The following is a 27,203-nucleotide window of genomic DNA, read 5'->3' on the forward strand; positions in this document are numbered from 1 at the left end:
TACATAAGAGGTTGTAAAGTGCTACATACGATGTGATGCCTAAATTCATACATGTTATGACATGAGGAGTGGAGGCGTCCCATGTAATGAGTTTGTATAAGATCAGGACGCAAAAAAACAAGTCACTCTTATTTATAAACGTTGTTTACTTATTTAAGACTAACTATTTTCACCTATAATAACCTAGGTTAACTCGATCTAATCCTGAGTCTAAGCTAATGAACTCCTGTTTTTTCGGGATTATCCTTTTTTATCTGCAAACGGTGAGAGTAGTCCAAACAACCACTACTCAATAAAAGGTTAACCATTTTGGGGATAAGATTGGTTGAATAACTAGGGAGCATAGCCTTCAGATGAATTCAACGCCTACCCGATTTAAGGATAGGAGAAAGTTTGTTCTCTCAAGTTACTGAATCTAGGTCTTGAAACAAGGGGCCCCCACCCTCTCACTAGGCTGAGATAGTTTTTGGTTTAGTGATTGGATCACAAACCAAGTTGTTTTATTAGAGGATTTAGTAGGGGACTTTCGAGAAAATAAAGATGTAATCTCGGGGGTAAATCAGAATTATTTGACCCAGCGATTATATACGAACAACCTGTGAAGGGTCGGCTTTACTGATTACGGTTAAATCAATGTGGACATAATATATCTACAGTGAAGGGAGTGAACTATGGGCTTTTTTAAGTGGAATGACCCATTGTTAAACAAATGGGGATAAATTTGGTCTAATGAGTTTAGCCAATTAAATCTCGCATCGTTGGAGCCCATGATTTGTAGGTTCGCTTTGTTGGAGCCCATGATCTGTAGGTCCATGAGGTTCCCCCTACTAGCTCGTAACGGACTAGCTTTAGAATAGCGTGATAAGTTAATTTAAAATGTTCAAATTAGATTAAGGGAATTAGTAATTAATATGAGATATAATTATATGTTTAATTTTTAGAATTAAATGGAATAGGAGAATTTTATATATTTAAATATTGATTTAAATATAAAAAGATGGATATGTGTTAAAAATTAATTTAATATTTGATATTAAATTAATTAAGTTTATTTAACAATTAATTTTTTCAATTTTTTTAAAAAAAAAATCAAAAGATTTTATAAAATCAAAATTTTTGATTTTAGATAAAAATTGGAAAGTAAAAAACAAGACACACAAAATGGAAAAAAGAAGTTTTTCCATATCCATTACCTAAAAGTAGCTCACACATGAAGCAATATCTTTGCCTTATCTTCTCCAAGCATGGGCTGCAAACTCATGCAACTCTTCTCTTTACATGTTGATTTGCCTATAATGGAAAGAGATTGGAGTGAAAAATCGGCATGTAATCTATAGAGAATTTTAGAGAAAATTTAGGTTGAAGAAAGGGTTCTTCAACAAGGTTGTTTGCAGTGAGCTTTTCTCCTTCTACACTTGATTCAAAGCTTGTTTTGAGTCCCAACAACTCAATCTAGAAACCAAGAGAATAGTGGGGAAGATCTTGAGGTGGTCTACAACAAGATTAGGAGAAAAATAACAACTGATGAAAGAGCTTTGAAGAAGTTCTACAAGAAGGTATGTCTTAAAAACTCATTTTTTCCTGCAAAAGCATGCTTTATATTTTGTCAAAATTAGTGAAATTTGGAGTGCTTAGATGATCCTTGTGTTTCCGCTACTGTTGATACAATCCTACACTTGCAACCCGTGCAGAGTGAATAATTGTCTTCAGAACAATGCTTATTAGAAGCTTGCCTCGACTACATTTTGACTCTTCAAAGGTTTTGAGGTTTTTTTAAGTCTTTAATTATTTTCATATCTAAGTCTTGTTATATCATCTGACTTAAGTTTGAAGTTTATATTGAGTGTATTGTTTCTAAGTTATAATGATATATCGAGTTGTAAGTCAAATTTTGTATTCATAACCCGTTGAAGAGAAATTGGTCGTTGCTCGGGAAATGGTAATTGCTCGACATTATCATTCTTTGTCCCTTGTATTTCACAAATGACACTTAAAATTGATAAAGACACTTATAGCTTCCACATGGGTACGACCCTAGTATTGGAAAAGTTTTTTTTCTTTTCTTTTCTTTTCTTTTTAAATATAAAAAAATATTTACATATAGCAAAAAGTTCCTAAAGTATAAAGCACTTTCGGAACTTATACTTTCGGACTTTTTGTTATAAAGTATAAATATTTTTTTTGACTTTTCTATTTATAAGAATTTCTCTTTTTAAATTTTTTTTTTATAGATGATATATTTGACGAACAGAGAGAGGGGTAACATAGGGTTATTCATGATATTGATCTAATAAGTAAATGTGTTTCTCTCTTGATATTCCTTTAAAATTCGATTAGGTCTTATTGATGGAGAGAAAAATACACTTGTGAGTGTTTAATTAAAAAATTACATTTCACTTATTTGGGCAAGCAAAATAATGAGGCCAAATTATTAAAGAAGAATAACTTACATAGTCCACATTAGTGATAATGTTAAATTTAAATTAAATCTAAAACGAAGTTAATAGTAATACTGTGATCGAATAAAGCTTAAGTTTTCAATATCTTATCCTTGATTAAGGATAAGTGCCAAATATGAGCTAAGTGATTATAGTAAAAGAAAAAATCAATTCGTATCCGCTAAACTTTGAGGGTCGTATTAGTTGTAACCTTTAATTAATAATTATATTAATTTTAAACTTGAACTTTCATATACGTATCAATTTATAACTCCTAAGTTGTAAAAAATAAATCAATTTAGACCAATTGTTAAAAGTATCTTTGAAAATTGTCCGGCATCCATCTTACGTGTGTAAAATTATTCACTTTGTTGTATTAAAAAAGGAGAACAATCCTTTTATACTCCTAAACTTTGAGATTGACTTAATAAACATTTGTAAAGTCAATCTAAATAGACCCTAAATTGATCCGCTTATAAAAATTTAGAGGTTGAATAATAAAGTTATATGTATTCTACGATATTTATCCATACGATACCTAATGGACAGTGAATTGATATATTTACGAAGATTCAGAATTTAAAGAAATATAATTAGTAGTTCAAAATTTTAATTGAACAACTCCAAAATTCAGAATTTAAAAGAGTGTAAATTGACATACTTATGCAAACTTACAATTCAAATTGGTATTACCCCTCAAAAAACCAATGAAAAAGTTTATTTTTATCCGATGATTTGTATTAATTTTAACTCTAATTTTATCAATTTAAACTTTAAACTTGATATATTATATCGATTTTAGATTTAAATAATTGTATCAATTGACACTCCAATCAAATTGAAAATTTAGGATTGAAATTGATATATTTTCCAAAAATTAAGAATTTAGACGTGAAAATAAATACAAATAAAAAAGGTCATTGAGTAGTGCGATGTATTTATTATATTTCATTTAAAAGAAAAAAGGTCCTTGAAGTTTTTTGTTTTTTTTTTAAAAAAAAAAAAGGAAGAACGAAAAAGGAGGAGGAATTCTCGAAACGGCCCTGCTGTGTAAAATCGTTTTTTTTTTTTTCCTGTCCATTTTCTCTCATTCACGAACTCCGTATAGCTCGCGGCGCCGCTGTACAAGCTAGCCATAGAAGGAAGAAACGGCCACCAATTCACTCCATTCCTTCGCCTTTTTTCGATTTCTTCTTCGTTTCTTTGATTTTGCATTTCCCAATCACACATTCAAAGGTAAAGTTCTGCTACTCCCCTTCTCCTTCTCTATATTTTGTATTTTTAACCACTTTTTCGTCAGATCTCAATTCCTTCTTTGCTGATGTACTCTTGCGGGTTCGTAGTTGTTAGATCTTTTAATTAGTTTGAAGGATTTTTGGGTGTGTTTTGTATTTGTTGAATTTTGAATGGTGGCATGGCTTCGTAGTCTTGATTTTCAGGATTTAGTAATTAGGGAACGTTCATGGGGTGCTTGACATTGAATACTAGGATTTTTTTTTTTTTGGCTATCTTGGATTGTTTGATTCTGCAACGGAGTAGACATCTTACGCCGGAATCTGGCGTCTGTTTTGCGAGGATTTTGGTTCTGGTTCTATTTTTTGCGTCATCATAAAGTTGCAGTCAGTGCAGTAGTCTATAGCACATATTTCTGATTCTCCATGTCTTGTTGTACTTCCTAAAAGTTCTGACAGCTATTGTTAACGCTTGCCTGAGTAATAGTTACCTCTTTGAACTGTTCTGTAACTTTGGTCTGCTGTCACACAACATCTTTACCCCAATAAAATTGGGAAAGAATGAACCACTATGGCTTGGCTTAATAGGGCCATCAAAATAATCATTAGCTCAGAGAGAATGAGTTAAAAGGCACGTGTCACTTACTTGAGATTTAATATCCTATTAGTTTTTTTGGCAACCAAATGTATAGGGTCAGGAGTTGGTTTGGAAACTCACGGATATAAAAGAAAGATGGAAGAATGAGTTGAGGCAGCTCTTATTTGCTAATCTTGGTTTTTTTTGCAAGTTCAGCAAGTAGGCGTGAGTTTTTGAGCCTACTTCAATGTACAAGAGCCTCATCATCAGCTCTATTCCCACAAAGTTCCAATTCATTGATGAGTAAAACAAAAACGTCTTCTCTTGGTTTTGAATGCTTCATCAATGCAGTTTAATTTTTTTAAACAAATTTTGTTGCCTTTGTTCTTTTGGTGATACTACCTTCCTATACCAACATTGACGTAGAAATGCAAGAGTGTAGATCAATTTTTTGGAAGGAAAATACTAAGGTTTATAGCTTTTGAGGGGTTTATCTCTCTCTCACATATCCTTCACTCGATATTCCTTTACGTTTCTCCCCTTGATCCCCCTAACGGTGCTATTTGTATTTATATTTACACCAATAAACCCACTAGCTATGAGCCTATGACTAAGATAGTCCGTGGTGACAATCCCATCAAAGTACTTTAGCATACAATAAGTTCTTTTGCTTGTACAGAGCATACTGAGTGGAGCTCCATTTCATTTGTTATCAAAACCTCGATAGGGAGTTTTCGGTTTGTAGACTGCCTGGCCAAAGCTACCTGCCCTCTTCATTGTACTGTTAGTGATCCCAACTTGGGCTTGTGAATCCCTCCTATTTGGGCGTGTGGTACCTCTTACCAGTAATTCAGGACCATTTCTTGCTAGTTCACTGAGTTCCCACTTTGGTTGTCTGTTAGCATCCGTAGTGTTTTAGTTACCTGATGTTGAAACTATGGTGTCAAAGCTACTCAATACTTCAGGCAGGAGACACTATCTAGAATATTCATGATATAACTCATCTAAGTCAGTGCGTGTGGTTAATCATTTAGTAAATGATCATTAGATTTGACGTTTGATTTTATAGAGACCAAACCCTGGGAAGGACATGGTGGTCATCTCATATGGCCTAGGTTTAAGACCAAAATGTTATGATGCCAAATGTCAAATCATAGTCCAAGTTTTGAAATAATGAATTTTGAGGGCTTGTTGAGTATTGTTGGGAAATAAAAGATTTGTAAATGTATGAAGTAATATCATGATTTAGTTAATGAGGATTTTCTATAAACACCATTTCCACGTTCTCGAGTCTTTTTTTTTAAAGAAACAATTTCATTGATGTATGTATGAAATTTTCAAAAGAGATAATTAATCTACGATAGCTACAAAAGGCTTTCCCAATTTGAAGAAAAGGAAGCATAACTAGCAGAAGCCTCGACTTCTTCAGTAACAACATCTCATATTTTTCGTATACTGATTTTCAGGGCATAAGACTTTAAACTAATGGCATCCAAGTTGACACAGTTACAATCCAAGGCCACTCAAGCATCACAATTTGTGTTAAAGCATGGGTGTTCTTATTACAAGCAATTATTGGAGCAAAACAAACAATTTATTCAGGAGCCACCTACAGTGGAGAAATGCAATCAGCTTTCTAAGCAATTATTTTACACTCGTCTTGCAAGGTCATAGTTTCTATGCTCTCTTTATATTGGCATATTGTTTGACTTTATTGGTTTTCATCTTCTTGGAATTAGGAAAGAGTACCCATTCTTCCTATAATAATGCAGGATCGAGTTTTTCTTGTTCTGTTGGTGAAAATATCCTCTATGCTTAGTCATTTGTGTTCTCTAATTTCATTTTGTCTGTAAATGTTTTCCTGCTTTTTATTCTATCTTCTCCGTATATGGTATCACTCTTCTAATCCATTTGATTGGATGAATATAAACCTCCTCTTCAACCTTTCATCAATGTAGTTTCTGGCTTGTTGAGTCCCTTTTTACTCATTTAATTTAATTTACTTTTCATTAATATTAGGGCAATGATTATGTGCAGGATATATCATGCATCCCCTTTTTATAACATAGCAAAAAAATAATACTAATTAATTTTTTTTATAAAAAAAATTGCCACATGGCAAGTTTTCATTGGGTAAACTGGCTGGAGCTAGTACCTATGTTTTTTTCTTTTTTTGATAAAGAAACATTTAAGTCTTTTTTCCCTTAATATAAATATTGGTTGGTACTTATGGTGCTGCGACCTCTATGAGTTTATGTCAACTGTTGTAGAGAAAAAAAAAATAAGTCAATTGATCCTAACATATTTCCTAAATGATTTATAGGCCAATGAATGTGTGATGGCAGTGCTGGTTCTAAACTACAAAATTCATGTATGTAAGGGGACGTTTGGGATAATGAATTAGTTATTATAGTCCTAGGTTATTATAGTTGGGTTATGATAGTTTGTGTTTGAGGTTAGATTATTTTAATTTGGGTTATAATAGTATGTGTTTGAGGTGTAAATTATTTTAGTTTGAGAAGGAAATAGTAAACACTGTAGCAATGAATAAAAAGATATAAATGTTAAATAGTAAAAGCCATAACAAATAGTAAATACTATAGCAAATGAGGGTTTAGAAATAATGTTGACTGTAATTAATTGGAGGTTTTAAAATAGTTTTTACTGTAGCAAGAGGTGATTATTATATTTTGATGATAACCCTTGCCTCAAATGCCCCCTTAAGATTCTTCGATTATTTATAGCATCAGCATATTGCATAATAATATATATATATATATATATCCTTCTCACATTTGAGTTCATAGATTTACTTTATGTGTAGGATAATATTTAGAGTTCTCACTGATGTCCTAGCACTTCTAATAATTTTAGAAATATATGTCAGTACTTTCAGAAGAAACGCACAATAAGTATCATAGTTCATAACAACTTCACATTTATATTTATTATGAACTTTCTTTAAATATATTTTATAATACCATACATATTATACAATTTAATCATTAAATTGAACACAATATATAAGCTCAACTCGAAATCATCCTTTCACATATGAGGTACTCAAATGTATCCTTCTCATTTGAGCTATACAACTTCTTCCAGTGCACGATGGTGTAAAACCTGTTTTATTGTTGTCATGCGAAACTATATTCTTTCATAATATTATATCTAAAGAAATATGAACAGATTCTGTGTGTGGAACATGAGGCCAAAGGAATATCATTTTGACATGCATCTTATCGATACAGTATTCCAGGTAGATATGAGTCATTCCATAAGGAACTTGATTACGTAAAACAACTATGGAAGAACAGACAAGAACTGAAGGTTGAAGATGCAGGAATTGCTGCTCTATTTGGTCTGGAGTGCTTTGCATGGTTTTGTGCTGGTGAAATTGTGGGAAGGGGTTTTACTTTCACCGGATACTATGTCTGAGGTTTTTCACTTTGGGAAAACATGGCTTTAGTTCATCCTTAAGCTTCGCTTTCCTGCATCGTTATCGTTTGTACCATTCGAATGACTTGAATTCTGCATGAAATTTTGTTGTTTTCCTGGAAACAATTTTTGGAAGCTTAGTGTTTGGTGAGGAAATCAGTTTACTTACTAATAATCCATGTATCCAAAGTAACTTGGATGGAGAATTATGCTGTTGCTTTCTTTAATTTCCTGCAGAGTTTCTATCTTGAATCATGATATAAATTTCAATTGAGTTCATATCATACCCTCTCTTGTTTTCATATTTTTATGGATGGCAACCTACTGAGACAAATTTATTGAATTTTTGTAGCACAAGACTTGTTAAGAGTCTTCCATAAAAATATTATATTTTCATTTGTACCATTCGAATGACTTGTTGGATATCTATTTTATTTTCAGTTTTTTTTAGCGGATTTTAAAAGTTAAACTTGAAAAAACTTTTCCTTGCCTTGAAAAATGTTTAGGAAAGTTATATTTTTTTTTTTTTTTTTTTTTTAATTATATGAGTTCAAATGTGTTTTCTAAAAAAGGAGAAAAATACAAAGGAACGTGAGGAAACAACATAATTATTAGAGAATCAACGTAATGTCTTGCCTGTGATTGGGTGTTATGTGTAATTTCATACTCGAACTTGACCGTGGGGGAAAATGTGGAATTTCTTTCTCTGTAGACAGAAATTTCAAGAAGTGGAAGAGTGACTTTTAGGAGGTGTTTGGCCCCCAAGTTGGGTTGGATGTGTAAAAATAATTCATCCACCGTTTGGTTTACCAATTATTAAAAAGGTTTATTGTCTCATTATTCGTGTTAACTAACATTTCTCATCTTGTTATTCGCATCAATTATCTCAATTATTCTCTTCCTATAATAATTATCAACTCAATTCAATTCTGCGCACTAAACGCCCCTTTAAGGAATTATAAAATTTAAGTTGTGAATTTTTTAGGTCCATATTGGGACTCACAAATTCCTTGTGCCGAACCAAGAATGAATGCATACTAACTTTTACTTCCCAACTCCATGGGCATGTAAAATTTTATGTGCAAATTATTATTATTATTTTACTAATTTTGCCCATTAAAATTTCAATATTACTTATAAGTGAGATGACTAAATTTGAATTTTGAATTTTTAGAATTAAAGAGAATGCAAACTGGATTTTAACCTTAAATTGATTTGTTCCTTGAACTTCTAAAAATGTCTAATAAGAAATTTTCATAGATGAAAAAAATGGTAAACTATTTATAGAAATAGTAAAAGAAATTGATAGATTTCTATCCGCGTCTATCAATCATATATTTCTATCCGTTTCTATCAACCACAGATAGACTTCTATCAGCTACCGATAGACATAGATAGACTTCTATCATCCTCTATCAAATAAGATTAAATTTTTGTTATTTTGTGTAAATAGTTTTATTTATTTTTCAATTTTTGAAATTTCCTCTTTTAAAATGTTAATTATAATAAAATATATTTTTTTAATACAACTACGATACGAAAGATTGAACCTTTAAACTTACTAGTAATGTTTTTTCTTTTTTTAACAATAGAATACTAGAATATTTTTACTATTATTATTATTATTATTATTTTGATAAAATATAGAATACTAGAATAATTTAATAAGGCAAGGGGCGAAAATTTTCAGGGGAAGTAATTTATTTAAGCGTTATAGAAATTGCTCCTTGTAAGTTTATAACACGACTTCCAAAGCTTTGACCATCGATTGCCGAATACTTCCCCGCCTTAATATTTTATTTCAGTTTTTTTCTGTTGCAATGTTTTCAATTCTATAAATAATAAGCTTGATTGCACTAAAAAAATAAAAATAATAAAAACTTGGCTCATGAATAATAAGCTTTCTTGTACCTCTATTTGTTTTTGTTTTAAATCCTTCTTTTTAAAAAAAAAAAAAAAAAAAAAAATCAAAACATTTTTCAACCTATAATTCATTAGTAGAGCCTTTCCTTCTTTTCCTCCATTTTTTTTTACCAGTGTTCATGGTTGAGTTAGATTGAAAGACTTTTTAAAAACCGAATCTAATTTGTATCGTGTTTATATTTGTAATTTTCAATCAAAATAACGGCCTTATTAATAAAGGTGTTAATCTCCAACCCCAAATATTTAGAAATATGGAGTTGTTGAGGGTTTGTTTATCGGATTAAAATCGATCATATTTAATTATGAAATTTTATTATTTATATAAATGAAGTAAATAACATATAAAGAATATAAAAATCTAAATTTTAAAATATTTTCTATTACATTTGAATTAGATTAAACAACTACAATTTTAAATTTATATTAGTGAAAATTTCTTTTTATAATGCAAAGAAAGAGTATCTCTTAAGAGTTGCTAGTAGAATTAATTAAATCTATTCAAAAAAAATAAAGATGACAAGATAAAGGTAGTTACGTACTAAAATGACCTATATTGATTAATGACAACCTCAATCTCCTCTTTTTTGATAATATATTATAGTAAACGTAGATATTATTGCAAAAATGACTATAGTCAAGAATGAACCGAATTGTTCTGGAAATCGATTCCAATATCTCCAAGATTGGAAAAGGATTCAAATGATTATAATTTGATCAGAATCATATTTACTCCATCAATAACATAAGATCACTTCACGTCTGCTACTCGAAAGTAATCTGAGACCTGTTGCAAGGGGGGTGAGCCGCTCCAAGTCGAATCCTAACTCAATTCTATACATCATAAAGACGAAAAAGACCCTTTGCCACTTCCTTTTTTCGTTGCTTCAAAGGCATATTAGAATTAAATAAAATTAAAAATTGATATATGTATAAATAATTGTGTTATAAGTAATAAAAAATATATTTTAAAGTTAATAATAAATTCAAGTTTCGTTCGGGTTGATTTGGATTAAATTAGGTAAATCCATGAACCAACCCAACCCATAAAATTTTCATTTATTTGAACCCAACCCAAACCGCATGGGTTGGGTTGGATTGATCAGTTTTTTCAGGTCATCGGGTTTTTTGAACACCCCTACTCCAGAGTAGTCTTAAGCTTTAGATAAAACTAATAATAATTCACGTGCAATGTCTGCGTTTATGAAATTTATAGTTTATTTCTTTATTTATTTTATATTTTAAAATTTTAATATGAATGTTGAAAATTCATTTGTATTTATTAATGGTAAATCATGCTTTTGAAATATATTGAAATTGTTTTTATTACTCTATACTTTATAAATATATATGATACATTGAAATCTCTTTCTAAAGAAATAAAAACTATATGATACATTAAAATCTCTTTCTTAAAATGGAAATGGCCAAACAAAACAGAAAAGTTTGTATTTATTCTTTAAAAAATATTTGGTTATTATGTGAAGGGTTGTATACTATTTGTAAGAGACGTGTTTATTTGAATTTTAATTTTTATGTGAAGGGATGCATCAAGAGGATTCCACGTCAAATAAAAAGGTGTGATTATTATTTATTTAAAAAAATATTTAGTTATTATGTGAACATAAAATTAAATTACTTATTCACAAATATTTTTTTTCAGTTATTGTATTTATGTGAAAAATATAAAAATGAGAAAGAAAAGTTAAAAATATCAACAAAAATTCCAAAGAGTACAAATAAAGTTGTTTTTAATTATAAAAGGGTGTAAATATAATTTATAGTTAAGCTACTTTTTCACTCTCTCCTCGCTTCACTCTTCATATTCATATTGTTTTCCTCTCTCCTCCACTCATGCGATCTCTCTATTTACAAAGTTAATTTGTTGAAAACAAAAATAAGAAAAGAAAAAAGCACACATATTTTATGGGAAGGGTATAATTGACATTTAACAAAAAAAAATAGAGAGAGAAAGGTTCTTTCCTTTTTAATATAGTAGAGATAGTATAGATTGATAAATATTATATGAACTATCATGCATTTACTAATGTGCTCACCATTTATTTATTTAAAATTGTATGCCTTCTAAAAAGTAATTCTACATTAAAAAAAATCATCTACCCTAATTTTAATTTTAAAACATTAGAAAAGTTCTTGTTTTGTGACTATTCTAAAATTAAATTCTTATTTTTATTTCCATCAAACATTTGAATGTGATATTTTTAAAGGGTCTTTATCATTTAATATATATATATAGGCGTCACTTTCCCCATCTTCATGATGTCATTAATTAAAAAGGAAAACCAATTAAAATGTAGTTAAAATAGAGGCAGAAAGTTGTTGGCCAGTTCTTTACTTCTTGTATTATTCAGTTTATGAGAAACGGTTGGGATCCAAACAAGATTGAGACTAAATTAAATGAAATTAAAATATCATTTTTTTAAAAAAAAAAATAAACTTCATTAAAGTCAGAAACTAACCCCAATAAAAATTCTTATAAAAAATTAGATGACACATAAACAACGAGACCCTACGACTTTCCTCTTCAAAAGAAGGACCCCAAAGATAAAATAAAATAACATAAAAAAAAGGCCCACATATGCACACACGACTAGAGAATGGACGGCAAAATTACAAGAACGTTTACAAAAACCAAAAGAAACTTCATTAAGCGAGTGCAATAATAGCATTCACCATATTCACCATATTCTTTGTTTCAAACGAAGTTAGCATTAGGATCATTAAGAACCCAAATTATATCATTTTAACCACTAATTTTGTGATTGTTAAATATTCAAATTTAGTTTTAAAACTTTCAATAAACCTTACATACAATTTTTAGTCAATTTATAGTTATATATATATCTCCATTATAATTTTTTTGTGAAATACTTGTTCATTTTCTTGAAAGGAAATTAATATTATTTTTTTGCCAATGCAGATCGGAGAAGCAAAAGATTCGGGGGTCAACTCCGAACTAACCATCTATTTATTGAAAATATATGAAATTTACACATTTGAAAAATATAGGAATTAAAATAAGACCAGAATATGTATCAGATCTTGAATGGACAAATTTTGTACCAAATCTATAGTTTTTTATTGTGTATGGAATCTCTAATGGTCAATGCCTAATTAACTTTATAACAGTGTATCAAATCTCTAATCATTCAACTCAATAATGGCTAATAATTAAGGTTTCATTTGGAATTGTTGTAACTTTGTTTAATAAATTTCAGGATTTAGTAAATAAATACAAAAACATCTACAATAACTAAAATAGATTTATAATAAAAAAAATTGAACTTTTTTTTGTAATTTAAAATTTTAAATAATTGTTTAGTTTGTTTGTTATAGATTAATTTTTAGGTATTAAAAGAAATAGCTTTATTTTAAAAAAATTAATATGGTATACTTTGTTTTTAAAAAATATGGATTTAACTCATAAAAAATAGAAAATAGATTTGATTAGATGAGAAATAGATAAATATATAAAATGAATATTCTTTAAAAATTCTACTAAATTAACTTTTTTTTTTAAGAAAAAAAGTGATTTTAATAGGTTTAATTAATTTTTTTTTATTTTTATCAAAGGTAAAAAAATGGATTTTTTTTTTTCAAATGACTTTTGACACGATTGACCCAATGTCAAATGTAACCTAAATTGGATTAGTTATAAAACATTTTGTTTTCTCTAATATTTTATCATACAATTTAAAATTTCAAAAAGATTAATTTTAATATAAACTATTTTAGGGCAGATATCAATTTATACTCTTAAATTTGGGATATATGAATTTAAACTATGAAATTGTATCAATTTAAATCATGCCTCAATATTTGTTTCGACCATTATCATGTGAAACTTATTAATTATCAAACGTGTAGAATTTTTTAAATGCTAGTTTTACAAAATAGATGATTAAAACAAATAAATGGATTATTTTTAAAGGAAATTTGTCTAAATAGTCTTAAATTGATTTATTTGTAAAAAGTTAGGGCTTAATACAATTATTACATTTAATGAGGATTTTCAAACCAAACATATTGGATGGTGTAAATTGATAAACTTAAAAAAAGTTTATAGTTTAAGTTACAATTATTAATCCAGGGTTTACATTTATACAACCGCTAAAATTTAGGGGTTTAAATTTTTTTTTTCATATATTTTATGCTAACTACAAGTTAGTTTAACGCAAAGTTTCATATTTATATCTATTTGGTCCATAAAATTTCTAAAGTGTTTAATAAAACATAAACTTTCAATTTTGTGTTAGATTGGTCTCTAAAACTTGTTTAAGATGCTCAAACTTTCGATTTTAAGTGCATTGAATTTATGAATTAAAAAAAAAAATCAAATAGATTTTTAAACTTTCAATTTTGTATCCAATATAAATCCATAAAATATTTAATNATATTAAGAGTTCACATTTTTACTAAAAATAAAATTGAAATTTAATGGTGCAATAGACATAGTATATCTAATTGGTCAATTATCAATTATCTTTTTAAATATTAAATAAATCACAAAGTTCTTAAACTTTAAAATTTAGGAACTTATTATGCACAAAATTAAAAGTTCTAATCAAATAGTTACAAATGCGAAGATTTAAAGATTAAGAGTATGTTCAGAATACATTTTTAAATGTTTAATTTAAAAGATAAGTACTTTAAAAGAAATTTGAGTGTTTAGCTAGCATTCAAAATTGTTTTTCAGGGATATTTTGATCGATTTTTATAAAAAAAAATGTTTAAATAAAAATAAATTTTTTAAAGAACTTTTTTCTTAAAGTTAATGCAAATGGACCATAAATTTGTAATTTATCATTTTTGAATGAATATCTTATAACAATTTAGATATAGAGTATCAGAACAAAAATAACCAAAATCATGTTTACTTTCGCCATTATACATAAAGTACAACAATTTTATTAAAATATTACCAACTAAAAAACAAAGGGCTGCACCAAATAGATTAAGGAATGTTCGTCTTTCAAAGAATATACATTAAATTCCTACTACATCGATAATTTTAGAAACATATTTACGTATTATATTTTCTTACATAAAAATTATTTTTATTATATAAGTAATTTCAATGAAATATTAGCGGAATAAATTTACACCATATTAATTTTAAGTTTTTAACTTACTTTTTTTAATTATTTTTTTAAAGTAGGGTTCTCAAACTAACCCTTGGCATTTGAAAATTGCAATTATTCGTAATTCGAAAAGGAAATTGAGAAAGCGTGATTTGGTCAATAAGGCAAAAATAAGGGGAAAAAAAAAGAAAAAAGAAAAAAAAAGTCAGCTATCCATGATTGGTGGGTTACCTTGAACCTTCCCGCACCTTGTTTTTCCCAATTTTCATCGGTTATTACAAATAAAAATTATAAAGGAATAATAAATTATCACTTTTTTTTTCTACATATTTTAGTTCAAATTTCTATTTGATACTTAGATTTTAAAATGCTATATATTTAATCATTAAATTTTGAATCTCGTTTTAATTTAGTCCTTAAATTTTAAAATATTACAAATTTACCTTTGAGATGTTTTAATTTGGTTATTGTATTTCCAGATATTATCTTAATTTTTTTATTAAAATATTCGCTACCTTAATTTCGGTTAATTAATTAAAAATAATTATAAAGTAAAATTTTAAATTTAATTTTAAAAGTGACGAAAATAGCGAAACTTAAATAATTATAATTCTTTTAACGATTTTTAGTTTATTAACATAAAATAACTCTAAACACAGAATGTGATTCATTATTTGGTGAAAAGTTGAGAATAAAAATGTAAATTTTGAAACATAGAGACCAATTGAAACAAAACTCAAATATTAAAAGTAAAATTATATTATTTTGAAATCTAGAGATTAAATTGAGAATAAATTTAAAATTTAAGAACTAAATGTATAATATTTTAAAATTTGATAACTAAATAAAAACTAAACCCAAGACCTAGATTAAAAAGATATCTTTCAATAATAATAATAATATAAAAAAATAATAAAGTTGATGATCGGTACACGTAAAAGAAAGTCCTTTTCAGTTGCTCTTTCTTCGCTCCGACCTTCCTCCTGATTCATTGCCCTCCATTTCTTCTTTTCACTCTAATCTCCATTACTATATCTTCTTCAATCATACAGATTTTTCTTCTTCTTCTTCTTCTTCTTCTTCTTCTTCTTCTTCTACACAATTCAATTTCATATCCTTTGTAGAAAGGATTCTTGTTAGGAAAAAGTTTTTCAGTTGAAGGATTTTTGTTTGTCCCGTCGGTTGAAGGTGTTTTTTGTTGCCGCGTTGAGATCTGGTTTTGAATTCCTGCTACGATGCTGCACAAGAGCTTCAAGCCTGCTAAATGGTTGGTTTTTTATTGCCTGATTATTTTTTTTGTTTCTATTCGTTGTTGAGAATGAGATTGTTCAACTAATTGCTTGGATTTTGGTTTGTTTCCTTATAATTTTCGATTTTTTTTTTGGATTTTTTTGGCTTTTCTGTTCGATCAATTGATCGAATTTTATGCAAATTTGTTTTTCATTTGAATTGAATTTAATTGGCTCGGTGCAGTAAGACGTCGCTCAAGTTAGCGGTTTCGCGGATTAAGCTTTTGAGGAATAAGAAAGATGTTCAAATCAAGCAGCTGAAGGGAGATTTGGCTAAGTTGCTTGAGGCTGGACAGGATCAGACTGCTAGAATTCGGGTACTGTAATGTTATTCTTCGTCTCAGGAATTGATTGTATTTATTTGTGTCTTTATCGAGCCACCATGTTTTTGAGACCTAATGTCATATCGGTAGATGAAATTTATCGTTGCTGTATGATTTACGCTTTAATTCGATGATCTTTGCTCAAATCTCCTTTTCCTGAAGAATTTATATTTTAATCTTATTTCAGGTTGAACACTTTGTTAGGGAGGAGAAATCGAAAGAAGCTTATGAACTCATTGAAATATTTTGCGAGCTAATTGTGGCGCGCATGCCAATGATCGAGTCACAAAAGTATGTCAATCTCTTTTCATCGAAGTTCTTTTTGTTGATTTCTTCTTATCTTTTTCTTATATGATATACTTTGATTTCAGAATGTGCCTTTGTATTTGATTTCATATGAGTTTTGGTTTCTCTTAAAGCAAAACTTCCCCTAGTGTTGTATGTGTTAACTTCTGATTTCTGAACATAAGCAGTAATTTCCAAAGAATGAAAAATTCTTTCACGTACAATTATTAATTCCATCTATGTTTTCATGTTCAGAAATTGTCCCATCGATTTGAAGGAAGCAGTTTCAAGTGTTATATTTGCATCGCCCAGATGTGCAGATATTCCCGAGCTCATGGATGTTCGTAAACACTTTAAATCAAAATATGGAAAAGAATTCGTCTCAGCCGCAGTGGAGCTACGCCCAGAGTGTGGAGTGAATCGTATGGTAAACGTGTTAGCTGTTTTGCGTTGATAAGCTTGGGAAGTGTGGATTCTTTCTGTGAAAATAACTCAGTTTCATTGACTTTCCTTTCCATTTTTACAACTTTCCAGTTAGTCGAAAAACTATCTGCCAAAGCACCTGATGGGCAGAGCAAAATTAAAATCTTGACTGCAATTGCTGAGGAGTATAACATCAAATGGGACCCCAAATCCTTTGGTGACAACATCAACCCTCCGGCTGACTTCTTGGTAAATTTTAGTTTTCATAAAAATTATTTCCTTTAATGCTCAAAGTGATTTTTACCAGGAAATGAAGACTTGGCTGAATTATTTATTTTAGTGTTGAATTTCTGTTTTATTAATACTAGTTATGAACTTTGTTGAGCAGAATGGACCAAATACTTTTGGGAAGTCTAATCAAATACAGATGGAGTCTATTGGTGGCCCATCCTCATTTGATCACAATAACAAAGAATCTTCTAGAATACACGTTCCATTCAAATTTAATGAAAGGCCTCATATACCTGAAAAATCCCCCGAGCACAGTTTGAGATCAAAACATCATTCCCAGCAATCCAACTTTGCTCATGTCGATGCCAATCAAAGAAACATCACTGGCCATCATAATTCAGAAACATCTTCTCGTACGTGAAAAATATTTTTGATTTAATCATCTTAATTTCTTTCCTCTCTATGAGCACATACATATTGAAGATAGTTACTTTTGCTTGGATTTGCAATCGTTGAATATATACTGAAGCCTGTGATATGCATAAATTAATGCAGAGGGGACGCATAGGCACTCAAATTCTGGTGAACAAATTAATTATTCTTCGAGTAGGCAGCAATGGAGTATGGATTTTAAAGATGCTACCTCCGCTGCAAAGGCAGCTGCTGAATCTGCGGAACTAGCAAGCCTCGCTGCTCGAGCTGCTGCAGAACTTTCTAGTCGTGGAAACATATCCCAACCATCCTCTTCAGAGTTCCAACATTCTTCGTCTTGTAATTTAAGGGCAGAAGGACCTCAAGGATACGCTAGTGTACATTTGCAAGATCAACAGCTTCCTAAAGACCAAGACGTCAGAGCCCCTTGTAAAAGTTCTACAACGGATGATAATTCGAGAGATGATGACACAAGAAGATACATGGGGGATGATTCCAAGAATTTTAGTTATCCGTCTTTGAGTGCTAGTAACAATGATGTTAACACATCTGCGACCAATTTCAATGCAGCAGACAGATACTCTTTCAAGAACTCATCCGAACCTAGGTTTAGTGATTCCCTTGGTAGTAGTGCCACTGTGGAGAAACAACCCAGAAAACAAGATGCAGACACGTCTGTGGCCAGTTTCAATGCTGCAGATAGATGCTCTTTCAAGAATTTGTCCGAACCTGTGTTCAGTGGCTCTCTTGATAGTGTGGATGAACAACCCAGAAACTTTGATTCTAATGCATCCGTCACTGATTTTAATGAATCAGACAGATACTCTCTCAAGAACCCAACTGAACCTGAGTTTAGTGGCTCTCTTGGTAGTACCCACATGGAGAAACAACCCAAAAACTTTGATGTAGAATATGTTAGCGATAAGCCGTTTGGTACGGGTTTTGACAGAACTAGTTCCTATGGGGATATGAGGATTGAAAATGATTCAATTAAAGTGCCTTCCCATGAGAAGTTGGGGAATGATGCCTATGAGAACCCTTTTGCCATGGATAAACCAAATGACAGTGAAAGTACTGTTGATACGAGTTTTAATGATCATGCCAGTGTGGTCTTTGATGATTATGGTCAAGATGATGATTATCTTCCAGACTACGATTTCCAGAGAAGAGAATCAATTCCGGAACTTTCATTGCCTAAGGGGAAGGTGCTAATAAATTCATCAACAGATGATACTTGGATCTTCAACCAAAACAAGGATGATTCTCCTGAGAAGGCTGTTTCACACTCGCAAAATTTTGATCGTACTTCTTTGTTTGCTGAAAATATAGGAAGTTTTGAGGATCCTTCCCAGTCTGATGACTTGTTGCCGGCAACTTTTGACCATTCAGATGGACCTAGTTCTGAAAGTGAGGAAGAGTCGAAAGAATCTGAGCTCATTAGTAAAGAAGACTCTAGTGAATTCTCCAAGAAGCAGGATTTGTACTCTGAAAAATCGGAATGCACTCGAAACATTACTCATGGATTATCTGGATCTTCAGATGAGGAGAATAGTAGCATGCCATCCCGGCAGCTCTCTTCTGAGCTAAACCCTGTGCATGAATTGAAGAAGAATGACAGCCCACCAAGTTCTCCTGATATTGTAGAGGAATCGACTTCAGAAGGCTATAGTGGTTTGAATTTTGGGAAACTGAAGGGTGGCCGAAGAAACCAAAAGAGTAATAAGCTTCCATATGCAAATAATTCATCAAAAAATGACTTACCATCAAAACAAGCATATGAAAACGATGCCTCAAAAACTGAGCAGTCTACCTCCGTTTCTTCTTCCACAGCTAGGACTTCGTTTAGATCAAATGCTTCCAGTGAAGATATATATGATAGAAGTGTAGAAGAAAAACCAGTTAAAGAGAAGAGATCACGAGCCAAGCTTAATAGCTTTAATTCCAATCTTGACGATTCGAAGGAAAAGTTCTCGGATTATACTCTCAGAAGTGATCAAGAGTCGCAGAACAATAAAGTGGTTCATGAAGTCTCGAAGATGCCAGCCCCAACAAGAGTTGCAGTTAAGTATCCTGGTTTCTACAATGACGATGATTCTGAGGAAGATTCACATAGTCAAAATATGAAAAACAGTCCTCGTCGAGTTATTGGACTTTCTAGACGGACCAAAGCATCTCCTAAAAGTCCAAGTCCACAGTTAGAGGACTCATACGGGATGCCCACGAGTCATGAGGATAGAACTGAGAGAAAAGCTTCAACTAGTTTCTATGCATCCGCATCACCATTAAAGGCAAAAACTGGAACAAGATACTCTGATCGCTTGGAAACTTCAGAGCAGCCTCAATCATCTAAACCTTTCAAGCAAACTCATGAAACTAAGAGGTCCTATATTGAGGAAAGGTTAAAATCTTCTGCACAGGAACAACACCACATTTATCCTCCAGAGTTAGATAGGCCAGACAATTTTGAGAGTTCAAAGTTTTCTTCTTTTTCAAGAGAGACAACTGCAGCTTCAGTAAAAGCTCGGGCTGAATCATGTAACTTAGAGCAGCCTCAATCGACGAAACCTTCCAAACCGATTCCTGAAACTAAAAGGTCTTTCCATGAAGAAAGATTAAAATCTTCTACAAAGGAATTGCCATCCAATCCTTCACCAAAATTAGCAACACGAGGCAACCCTGAGAGTCCGAAAAAGGAGAAGAATAAGGCAGTTGAGAAAGCTAGTCACGTTCACCCAAAGCTTCCCGACTACGATAACTTTGCAGCTCACTTCCTCTCTCTTCGACAAAATCCCAAGTAAATCCAGTTCCTTGGCATTGATTTATACTTATACATACACATAAGTATATTTTTTGATTTATTATTTTAATTAGTCCATGGTTTTTTGTTAGATAGTTCTTATTCATGATTCAAACACTGAAGGATACATCAGATGTGCAGGTTAAAGGATACAGTTTTCTGACACTTCGACTAATAATTTGTAGTTTAGGAAAAAACATTCAGTAAAAGAACCAATTAGCCAAAAGGTCAGGTAAGCGATAAATTTGTAAATGGAGAAAATAAGTATCTACACCACAATAAAGCTAGCAAAAGAACCAATTCTTAGGATCTACTAAAAAACGGGAGATGTGTTGTTGAAAATCTGATTGTTACTTTGAGTCCCTAATGACCAGAAAAAGGCCCTGACAGGCTTAAGACACAAGCTCTCCTTTTCCTTTCAAAAAGAGTGGTCCATAAAAAGAGAAGTATGGATGACTCCCATATTTGATGCCAAAGGAGTATACCAAACAAGATGATAGGATCCAAGCCCCCAAAATGATAGAAGAGTTTACTTCAGAAGGTAGATATTCGTATGGTAGAAGAATTTTCATGAAAGAACTTGTCATTTGTTGGTTAAAGTGCCATCCCTTAAAGGTCATAAGTTCAAATCAATTTAAATTAGTTGATTAAAGGGCAATTACTAAAAGGTCATAAGTTCAAATTCTATTTAGAAATCATAGGAACTATTCATTTGAAAGAATGTCTTCAAGGCCTAGGTTTTCCATTCTCTCTACAAGTGCTCTTTTCCTGCTCCGGTCTTTCTTCAGGAAGAATCTTGAGCATTTTCTTCATGAGAAAGAAATGGTATGAATTCGTTCGATTAGTAAAGAAAAACAAACTGTAATTAGGTGATTTTATCATCGGAAAAAAGTCAATCTATACTCGTAAATTTAGAGGTTGAGAAGTCTTAAACTTGGAGTTTCTTCATTAAAATTCAAACTAAACTTTCACAAATGATTAATGTAGACAATAAAAATAATACTTATCTGCAGTTAAATGGACAAAATGGTGTCTCAATTAGCTAGTATATTATTATTATATAAATATTACATTTAAATTTCAAATTTGATTATTTATTGAGAAAAATAATGAATATATTTAAATTGAATGTTTAAATTTAGATTATATAGGTGAATAATTTGATTTATATTTATTTCTTTCTACTAAAAAAATTAATTAGCTTTCTAGTCCAAAATTTGAGTAATTTATTTTTAAATTCAAATTATCATTCAAAACTAACCAAGTAATCATGATAAACAATTTAATGATAAAATTAATTATTTAATTAAAATTTCTTCACAATAGTAATTTAAATTAATTGTTTTTTTTTAAAAAAAAAGTAACGAAAAAATTCCCCGTGGGGAATCCGATCCCTGCAAATTCCCCGTAGGGAATCCCGCCCTGATCCGACATCTCCAGTCTCGTCTTGTGGAGATCAACATGTTAAATTGTATCAAATTTCACCAATTTCACCAAATTGACGTGAATGTTAAAAAGTTGTGAGAAGATGCAAATATAACAATTAGATCTAAAATATTAATAGATATAACACAATGCAAAAAAGTTGTAGATATGGCAAAATTTTGATCAAGCTCTTTGAACCATTGATATTGTCGGTAAGAAACTAGAAAATTAAGTGGTCAAATGATTTTTTTTTTTTTAAAAAAAAAAAATATTAGCAATGGGTGATTGTTCCTTTCGTTCTGAGTAATCCATAAGAAAGCTGGGAACAAATCCATCTAGATAATCCCCTTCTCATCAATAAATGGATGGCCAATGAGAGTATGTGAGAAGGGTAATATGCTCATTAGAGAGTGCGGTGAACCATCCGAAGGAGAGATAACTCCTTCCAAAACTACTTTGCAAAAACGCAAAACAATAAAAAGGTGACCCATCGTCTCATGGGCGGCATGGCAAATGACACAACAGTGTGGGAAAAGAGTCATGTGAAGGAGGAGTCGCTACAATTTATCGCAAATTGCTTAATGAAGAGAATGTAAAGGAGCTTTCGGGTTAATTCCCATATTGAGGGGCAATGATTTTTTTGAGAAGGCACCCTTTGCTTCAAGATTCTAGACACATCTATCCTTTTGTATGGTAATATGGACCTCAATGAGACTATCCATTCTTCAATCTTCTCTGTAGTAAAGTTTCTTCCGTAAGTAATAGACCATCCATGTTGTTCGCTCTATAGCTCATGGATAGTAAAGAATTTTTGTGTGGGTATAACTCAAATTCTAGAAATCACTATTGAAATATAATTCTTGTTTCCAAATCATCGTGCATGAATTGGGGAACAAATAGTGAGCCAACATTGGAATACTATCAACCATACTATAAGGCATAATATACAAATTTTGGGTTAATTTCTCTCCTTCATTACTACAAAATTGCAAAAAGCTTCTTACTACTTTCCTAGAGACTAGCTAACAATGATGTGATTCATTCCTATCCTTGACAAACAGAGGAAATTCCCATACAATCTCAGTTTATTCATCATAATATCTCCCCACATTTCCTCTTCATCAACGGAAGCATTCATAAGATAGTAAGGAAGTTCACTATATTTTGTGAGTGCTGTAACCAGCATCTTCTGATGTCAAATCCTCTTTCCAATTTTCAAACTCAGATCCACCAAATACCAATTGTTTGATTCCAACATAGCTGATTTGTAACATAAACAAACGTTAGGAAAGTAAATGTTAAACCCAATATCCATAAAGAGCTCATATGAGTATAAGAGAGTGCATAAGCATTAGAAGAAATGCAAAATCCAGATCAAAAGAATTGATGTAAGTGCATGTTTGGGAGTGGCTTTAAAAGGGTTAAAATCACCGTTGTCATTTTGGAAATCACTCTAAAACATGCTTTTAATAATTCAAAACCAATTTGTATGATATGAAAATTGCATTTAAAAATGTAAAATTAAATATTAAATTAATTTTGAGCTATTAAAGGTGTGTTTTAGAGTTATTAGGAATACGTCAAAAGTGATTTCTAACAATTTTATAATCGCTCCAACATGTTCTTTAGAACTCAAGGACACAGTTGTACAACCTATAGAACAGCTCCTACTCAAGTAAGGTCGTAATAACTCCATCATATTCTAAGTGGGTGAAAATCTAGTGATTCTATTACATACTTCACAGGCAGCAGATGAGCAAAAGTATTTAAATGGAAACTAAATTTGGGCAAGAAAACATTGGTAAGAAGTGTAGTAGGAACTTACTCGGAGCTTATCTGGGTTAGTGCATTTATCAAAATATCTAGAAGCAACGGCTCGCTGGTCCCAATATCAACCCTGTGCATAAAGTAAAGCAGATAAATGAGAAAGAATGTGAACACTGGCATCTTTAGCTCTTTCCTAGTAACAAAGAACACCTTTTAATCATTCAAAATCAATTTTAGTAGCATGAAAAATACATTGAAAAGAGTAAAGTTAAACACTGAATTGATTTTGAGTGATTAAAAGTAGGTTTTGGAGTGATTTTAAATACGACAAAAGTGGTTTTCACTATTTCAAAATCACTCCAAAAAATGCATTAAGAAAACAATGTCTGAAGGAGGAAAAACACTAGAGCTGGACCACGACATCAAGGAAATTAGATTGAGAGATATTACCATATACGAGCCAAGTTGTCCTGAACCTCAAAATCCCCAATGTTATAAAATGTGGTTGGGGTAACATTAGCTCCCTGAATAGCATCATAACTTGGTCGTTTATCCAAAGGAGATTGAGAGAGCTGTAGAGATGAACTTAAATGAACGACAACCAATGTGATTCATAAAGTTTGATGATCTTCCAAACAAAATCAGGCAAACCCTTTTACTAACTTGAAACAGGGCATAGCTAAAGAACATATACGGCGAAATTTAGATTAGGGATATTGGAGTTTACCTGCATATTCATTGAATTGCATCCACCAAGGCGTCCAATGACGTGCCATGACCTTATGGTCTGTGAACAAAGATAATAAATCTAATTCACTGAAGTTCTCTAGGCAGAAGGTAACATAACAGGAACAAAAACTTACATCACAAATTAAGGTGATATCTTTTGCCAATGGAGTGTTGTAGAATTCAAACCATATATACGAGTTTGAGAAATCAAATCTGGAAGAAACATGAAAACTTATATATGTAATGGAATGGGGAGAATGTCATGCACAATTATGTTAGACGACAAACATTTAACAGAACATTCTCATATATAGAGAAGAAAAAGAAAAGAAGACTCAAATGCAAAAATGTTACAAATTATTTTTATTCTCAACTATGTTCTAAAGATTAAAGAGATAATGGATGTGACGTACGTGGGAATATAACTGGGAAATATTCATGTATTCTATCGGTTCATACAGCCAGGATTCAGCATACACGAAGCAATAAAATTCTCAGTTATCAGAAATATACCAAAACTATTTGTGGTGCAATTGCTATGCATACAAAATGGGTCATAAACTACAGTTTATATATGCTTGTTGCCTAAGAAAAAACTTCCTAAATTAGAATTTAGCTCCCAACTCTAGTGCAAACCAAGGAGAAACCATATGCATTTATGAAATCGTGGCTGTATAGATAGTCCAACATTAGAGTTCTCTGTTTTACTGCCTCAGGCATTAGTCAGATGAAATGCATTCATCCATAGATTACAAGTTACATTAATTTCTTGTCCCGCAGTATCTTGACCTTTAACCATTTTAGTGTTGTAAATATTAAGCATTTTGCCTACGAAAAGCTAAATCTAGTACTGTACCAATGAAACATGTCGAAACTTTTTGTAGGACTATAAGTCGTAGGATTTATTCTCATAATAAAATGAAGCATGTCTGAAACTTTTTTGTTTAAAAAATGACTGAAATCCAAAAATAAATGTGCGATGGAAAAGCAAGTTGAGCGGTTGCTTCAATAAAATATGAAATGAGAGTTCGCACTTGATTTCATTGGACAATCCGTCAATTCAAGTCGTAAAACTAATCTTACTTATTGAATGTAACTTTTATTGGAACGCCTGATCCCGTCTTTGGCTGCAAAATCTTGTTTCTTTTCTTCCTCAGCCTCTCTTCCATCTGCAATTTGGACCTCGTACAAGTTAAAACACCGAGAGCTGAAAACGAGAACGCTTCTAATAAACAATCTACATGTTTATCCAGACATTTCAACTTAGGCCATCATATTTGCACTCCTAAAACGAACCAAATACATAAACAGATGACCCAATAAACAGATGATTTCTATTAAGCGGTAGCAAGAATTTGAAGTATAAAATCTCCACTTATTAGTTCGTTGATAAACCCACAATGGGATAATAGAAAACAAAAGTGAAAAGGTGATTGACGGGGAAGAGATAAGAAAGCTTTACTTTGGACCGAGCTTTCTCTGGATCATCAAGACTAGCTCCGATAATTTCAGCGAATTCAGGGTCTCGATCGTAGTCTTTTTCCCCTTCTCTTCCTCTAAATCCACTCTCACTCCAAAATCTGTCGTCTCCATCGTCGTAATCTTCGCGTTCTTCATCCACCGCCTCGATTTCAGTGGAGGGGAAATTCTGGATTTCCGATTTTTGGTCGCGGGTAGCTGTGGTTAGAAAACTCCGAGGAAGGGGTCTAGAGATCGAAGATGGAGAGAAGAAATGGTTGGTTGGGCGGGAAATTTTAGCGTCAATTGTTGTGACGGGAAGACGAAGCGAGGGGAGAATAGAGTTGTAGAATGGCAAGACAATCATTTCGTTCGGTGGAAGCGATGGTGGAGATTGAAAACCTTGAACGATAGAAAGTTGAAGATCAAATGTTCTTCTAATCTGGAAAGAAATGGAAGTTGGAATGAACTGGAAATCAACCTGCAAGCGATGCTGCTGATTTGGGTATCCAAATAACGATTTAGCTCTCGCTTTTAACAGGCTTGGTGTTCAAATTTCTGTGCTTAAAAGTCCGGAAGAGCATAAAGAAAACCAGGATAATTGAAGTATGGACTCCTGCTACTCTGAGCAAAGAGCGAGAGAAATTAGAGAGTTGGGAGAAAATAATCAACCCAAAGTAATAACAGGAGCGAGAGCGAGCGAGATAAATAGAGATGAGGATAAACTGGGAAAAAAATAAACAGAAAAACATAACTCAAAGGAACGAGACAGCTATCTTAATTTGTGTGTAGATGGGTCTATTTTGGTAATTTCACTCCGATATGATATGAGCAAAGAGTATAAATCAAATAAAAATTTAAGATACATTTGAGTCAATAATAGAGATGTCTAATTTTCGGAGGAGATTCTTTGGGGTCCCGCATTTTCGATTAGGCGGGGAATAGAAAAGGGAGTGGGCAAAAAATTTACCGTGAGACAGGGCCGTCCCCGGCCCACCCCGATTGGTTTTTACCTATTTATTTAGTATAATTATCTAATATTATGTTATTATTTTTATTATATAAATATTACAATTAAATTTTAAATTTGATTATTTATTGGAAAAGATAATTAATATATTTAAATTTAGATTATATATGTGAATAATTTGATTTATATTTATTTATTCTATTAAAAAAATTAATTAGTTTTTTGGACAGAAATTAGATTAATTTATTTTTAAATTTAAATTGTCATATATAAATTAATCATAATAAAATAATAAATAATTTAGTGATAAAGTTAATTATTTAATTAAAATTTGTTCATATTAGTGATTTAAATTAATTGTTTTTTT

The 27,203-nt window shown here is 31.3% G+C and overlaps 3 protein-coding genes across 3 annotated transcripts; 2 read left to right on the forward strand and 1 right to left on the reverse strand.

The window, feature by feature from the left end:
• The first annotated feature begins 3,487 nt into the window (after positions 1 to 3,487).
• LOC120070653 lies at positions 3,488 to 7,969 on the forward strand. Its single transcript, XM_039022485.1, has 3 exons — positions 3,488 to 3,674; positions 5,714 to 5,914; positions 7,499 to 7,969. The coding sequence occupies exons 2-3, from the start codon at positions 5,733 to 5,735 to the stop codon at positions 7,683 to 7,685; spliced, it is 369 nt and encodes a 122-aa protein (XP_038878413.1). The 5' UTR covers positions 3,488 to 3,674; positions 5,714 to 5,732; the 3' UTR covers positions 7,686 to 7,969.
• A 7,671-nt stretch (positions 7,970 to 15,640) lies between these two features.
• LOC120071136 lies at positions 15,641 to 20,650 on the forward strand. The gene is made up of 7 exons (XM_039023216.1): positions 15,641 to 15,974; positions 16,181 to 16,313; positions 16,507 to 16,610; positions 16,860 to 17,031; positions 17,139 to 17,276; positions 17,416 to 17,671; positions 17,814 to 20,650. The coding sequence occupies exons 1-7, from the start codon at positions 15,943 to 15,945 to the stop codon at positions 20,486 to 20,488; spliced, it is 3,510 nt and encodes a 1,169-aa protein (XP_038879144.1). The 5' UTR covers positions 15,641 to 15,942; the 3' UTR covers positions 20,489 to 20,650.
• A 2,084-nt stretch (positions 20,651 to 22,734) lies between these two features.
• On the reverse strand, positions 22,735 to 26,603 carry LOC120071909. Its single transcript, XM_039024327.1, has 7 exons — positions 25,871 to 26,603; positions 25,492 to 25,577; positions 24,543 to 24,621; positions 24,407 to 24,466; positions 24,130 to 24,251; positions 23,738 to 23,809; positions 22,735 to 23,172 (listed from the first exon to the last, which is right to left on the reverse strand). Exons 1-7 carry the CDS (start codon positions 26,231 to 26,233, stop codon positions 23,070 to 23,072), a joined length of 885 nt encoding a protein of 294 aa, XP_038880255.1. The 5' UTR covers positions 26,234 to 26,603; the 3' UTR covers positions 22,735 to 23,069.
• Between the last annotated feature and the right edge of the window lie 600 nt (positions 26,604 to 27,203).

This window comes from Benincasa hispida, chromosome 2 (genome assembly GCF_009727055.1).
Source record: "Benincasa hispida cultivar B227 chromosome 2, ASM972705v1, whole genome shotgun sequence".
NCBI lineage: Eukaryota > Viridiplantae > Streptophyta > Magnoliopsida > Cucurbitales > Cucurbitaceae > Benincasa > Benincasa hispida.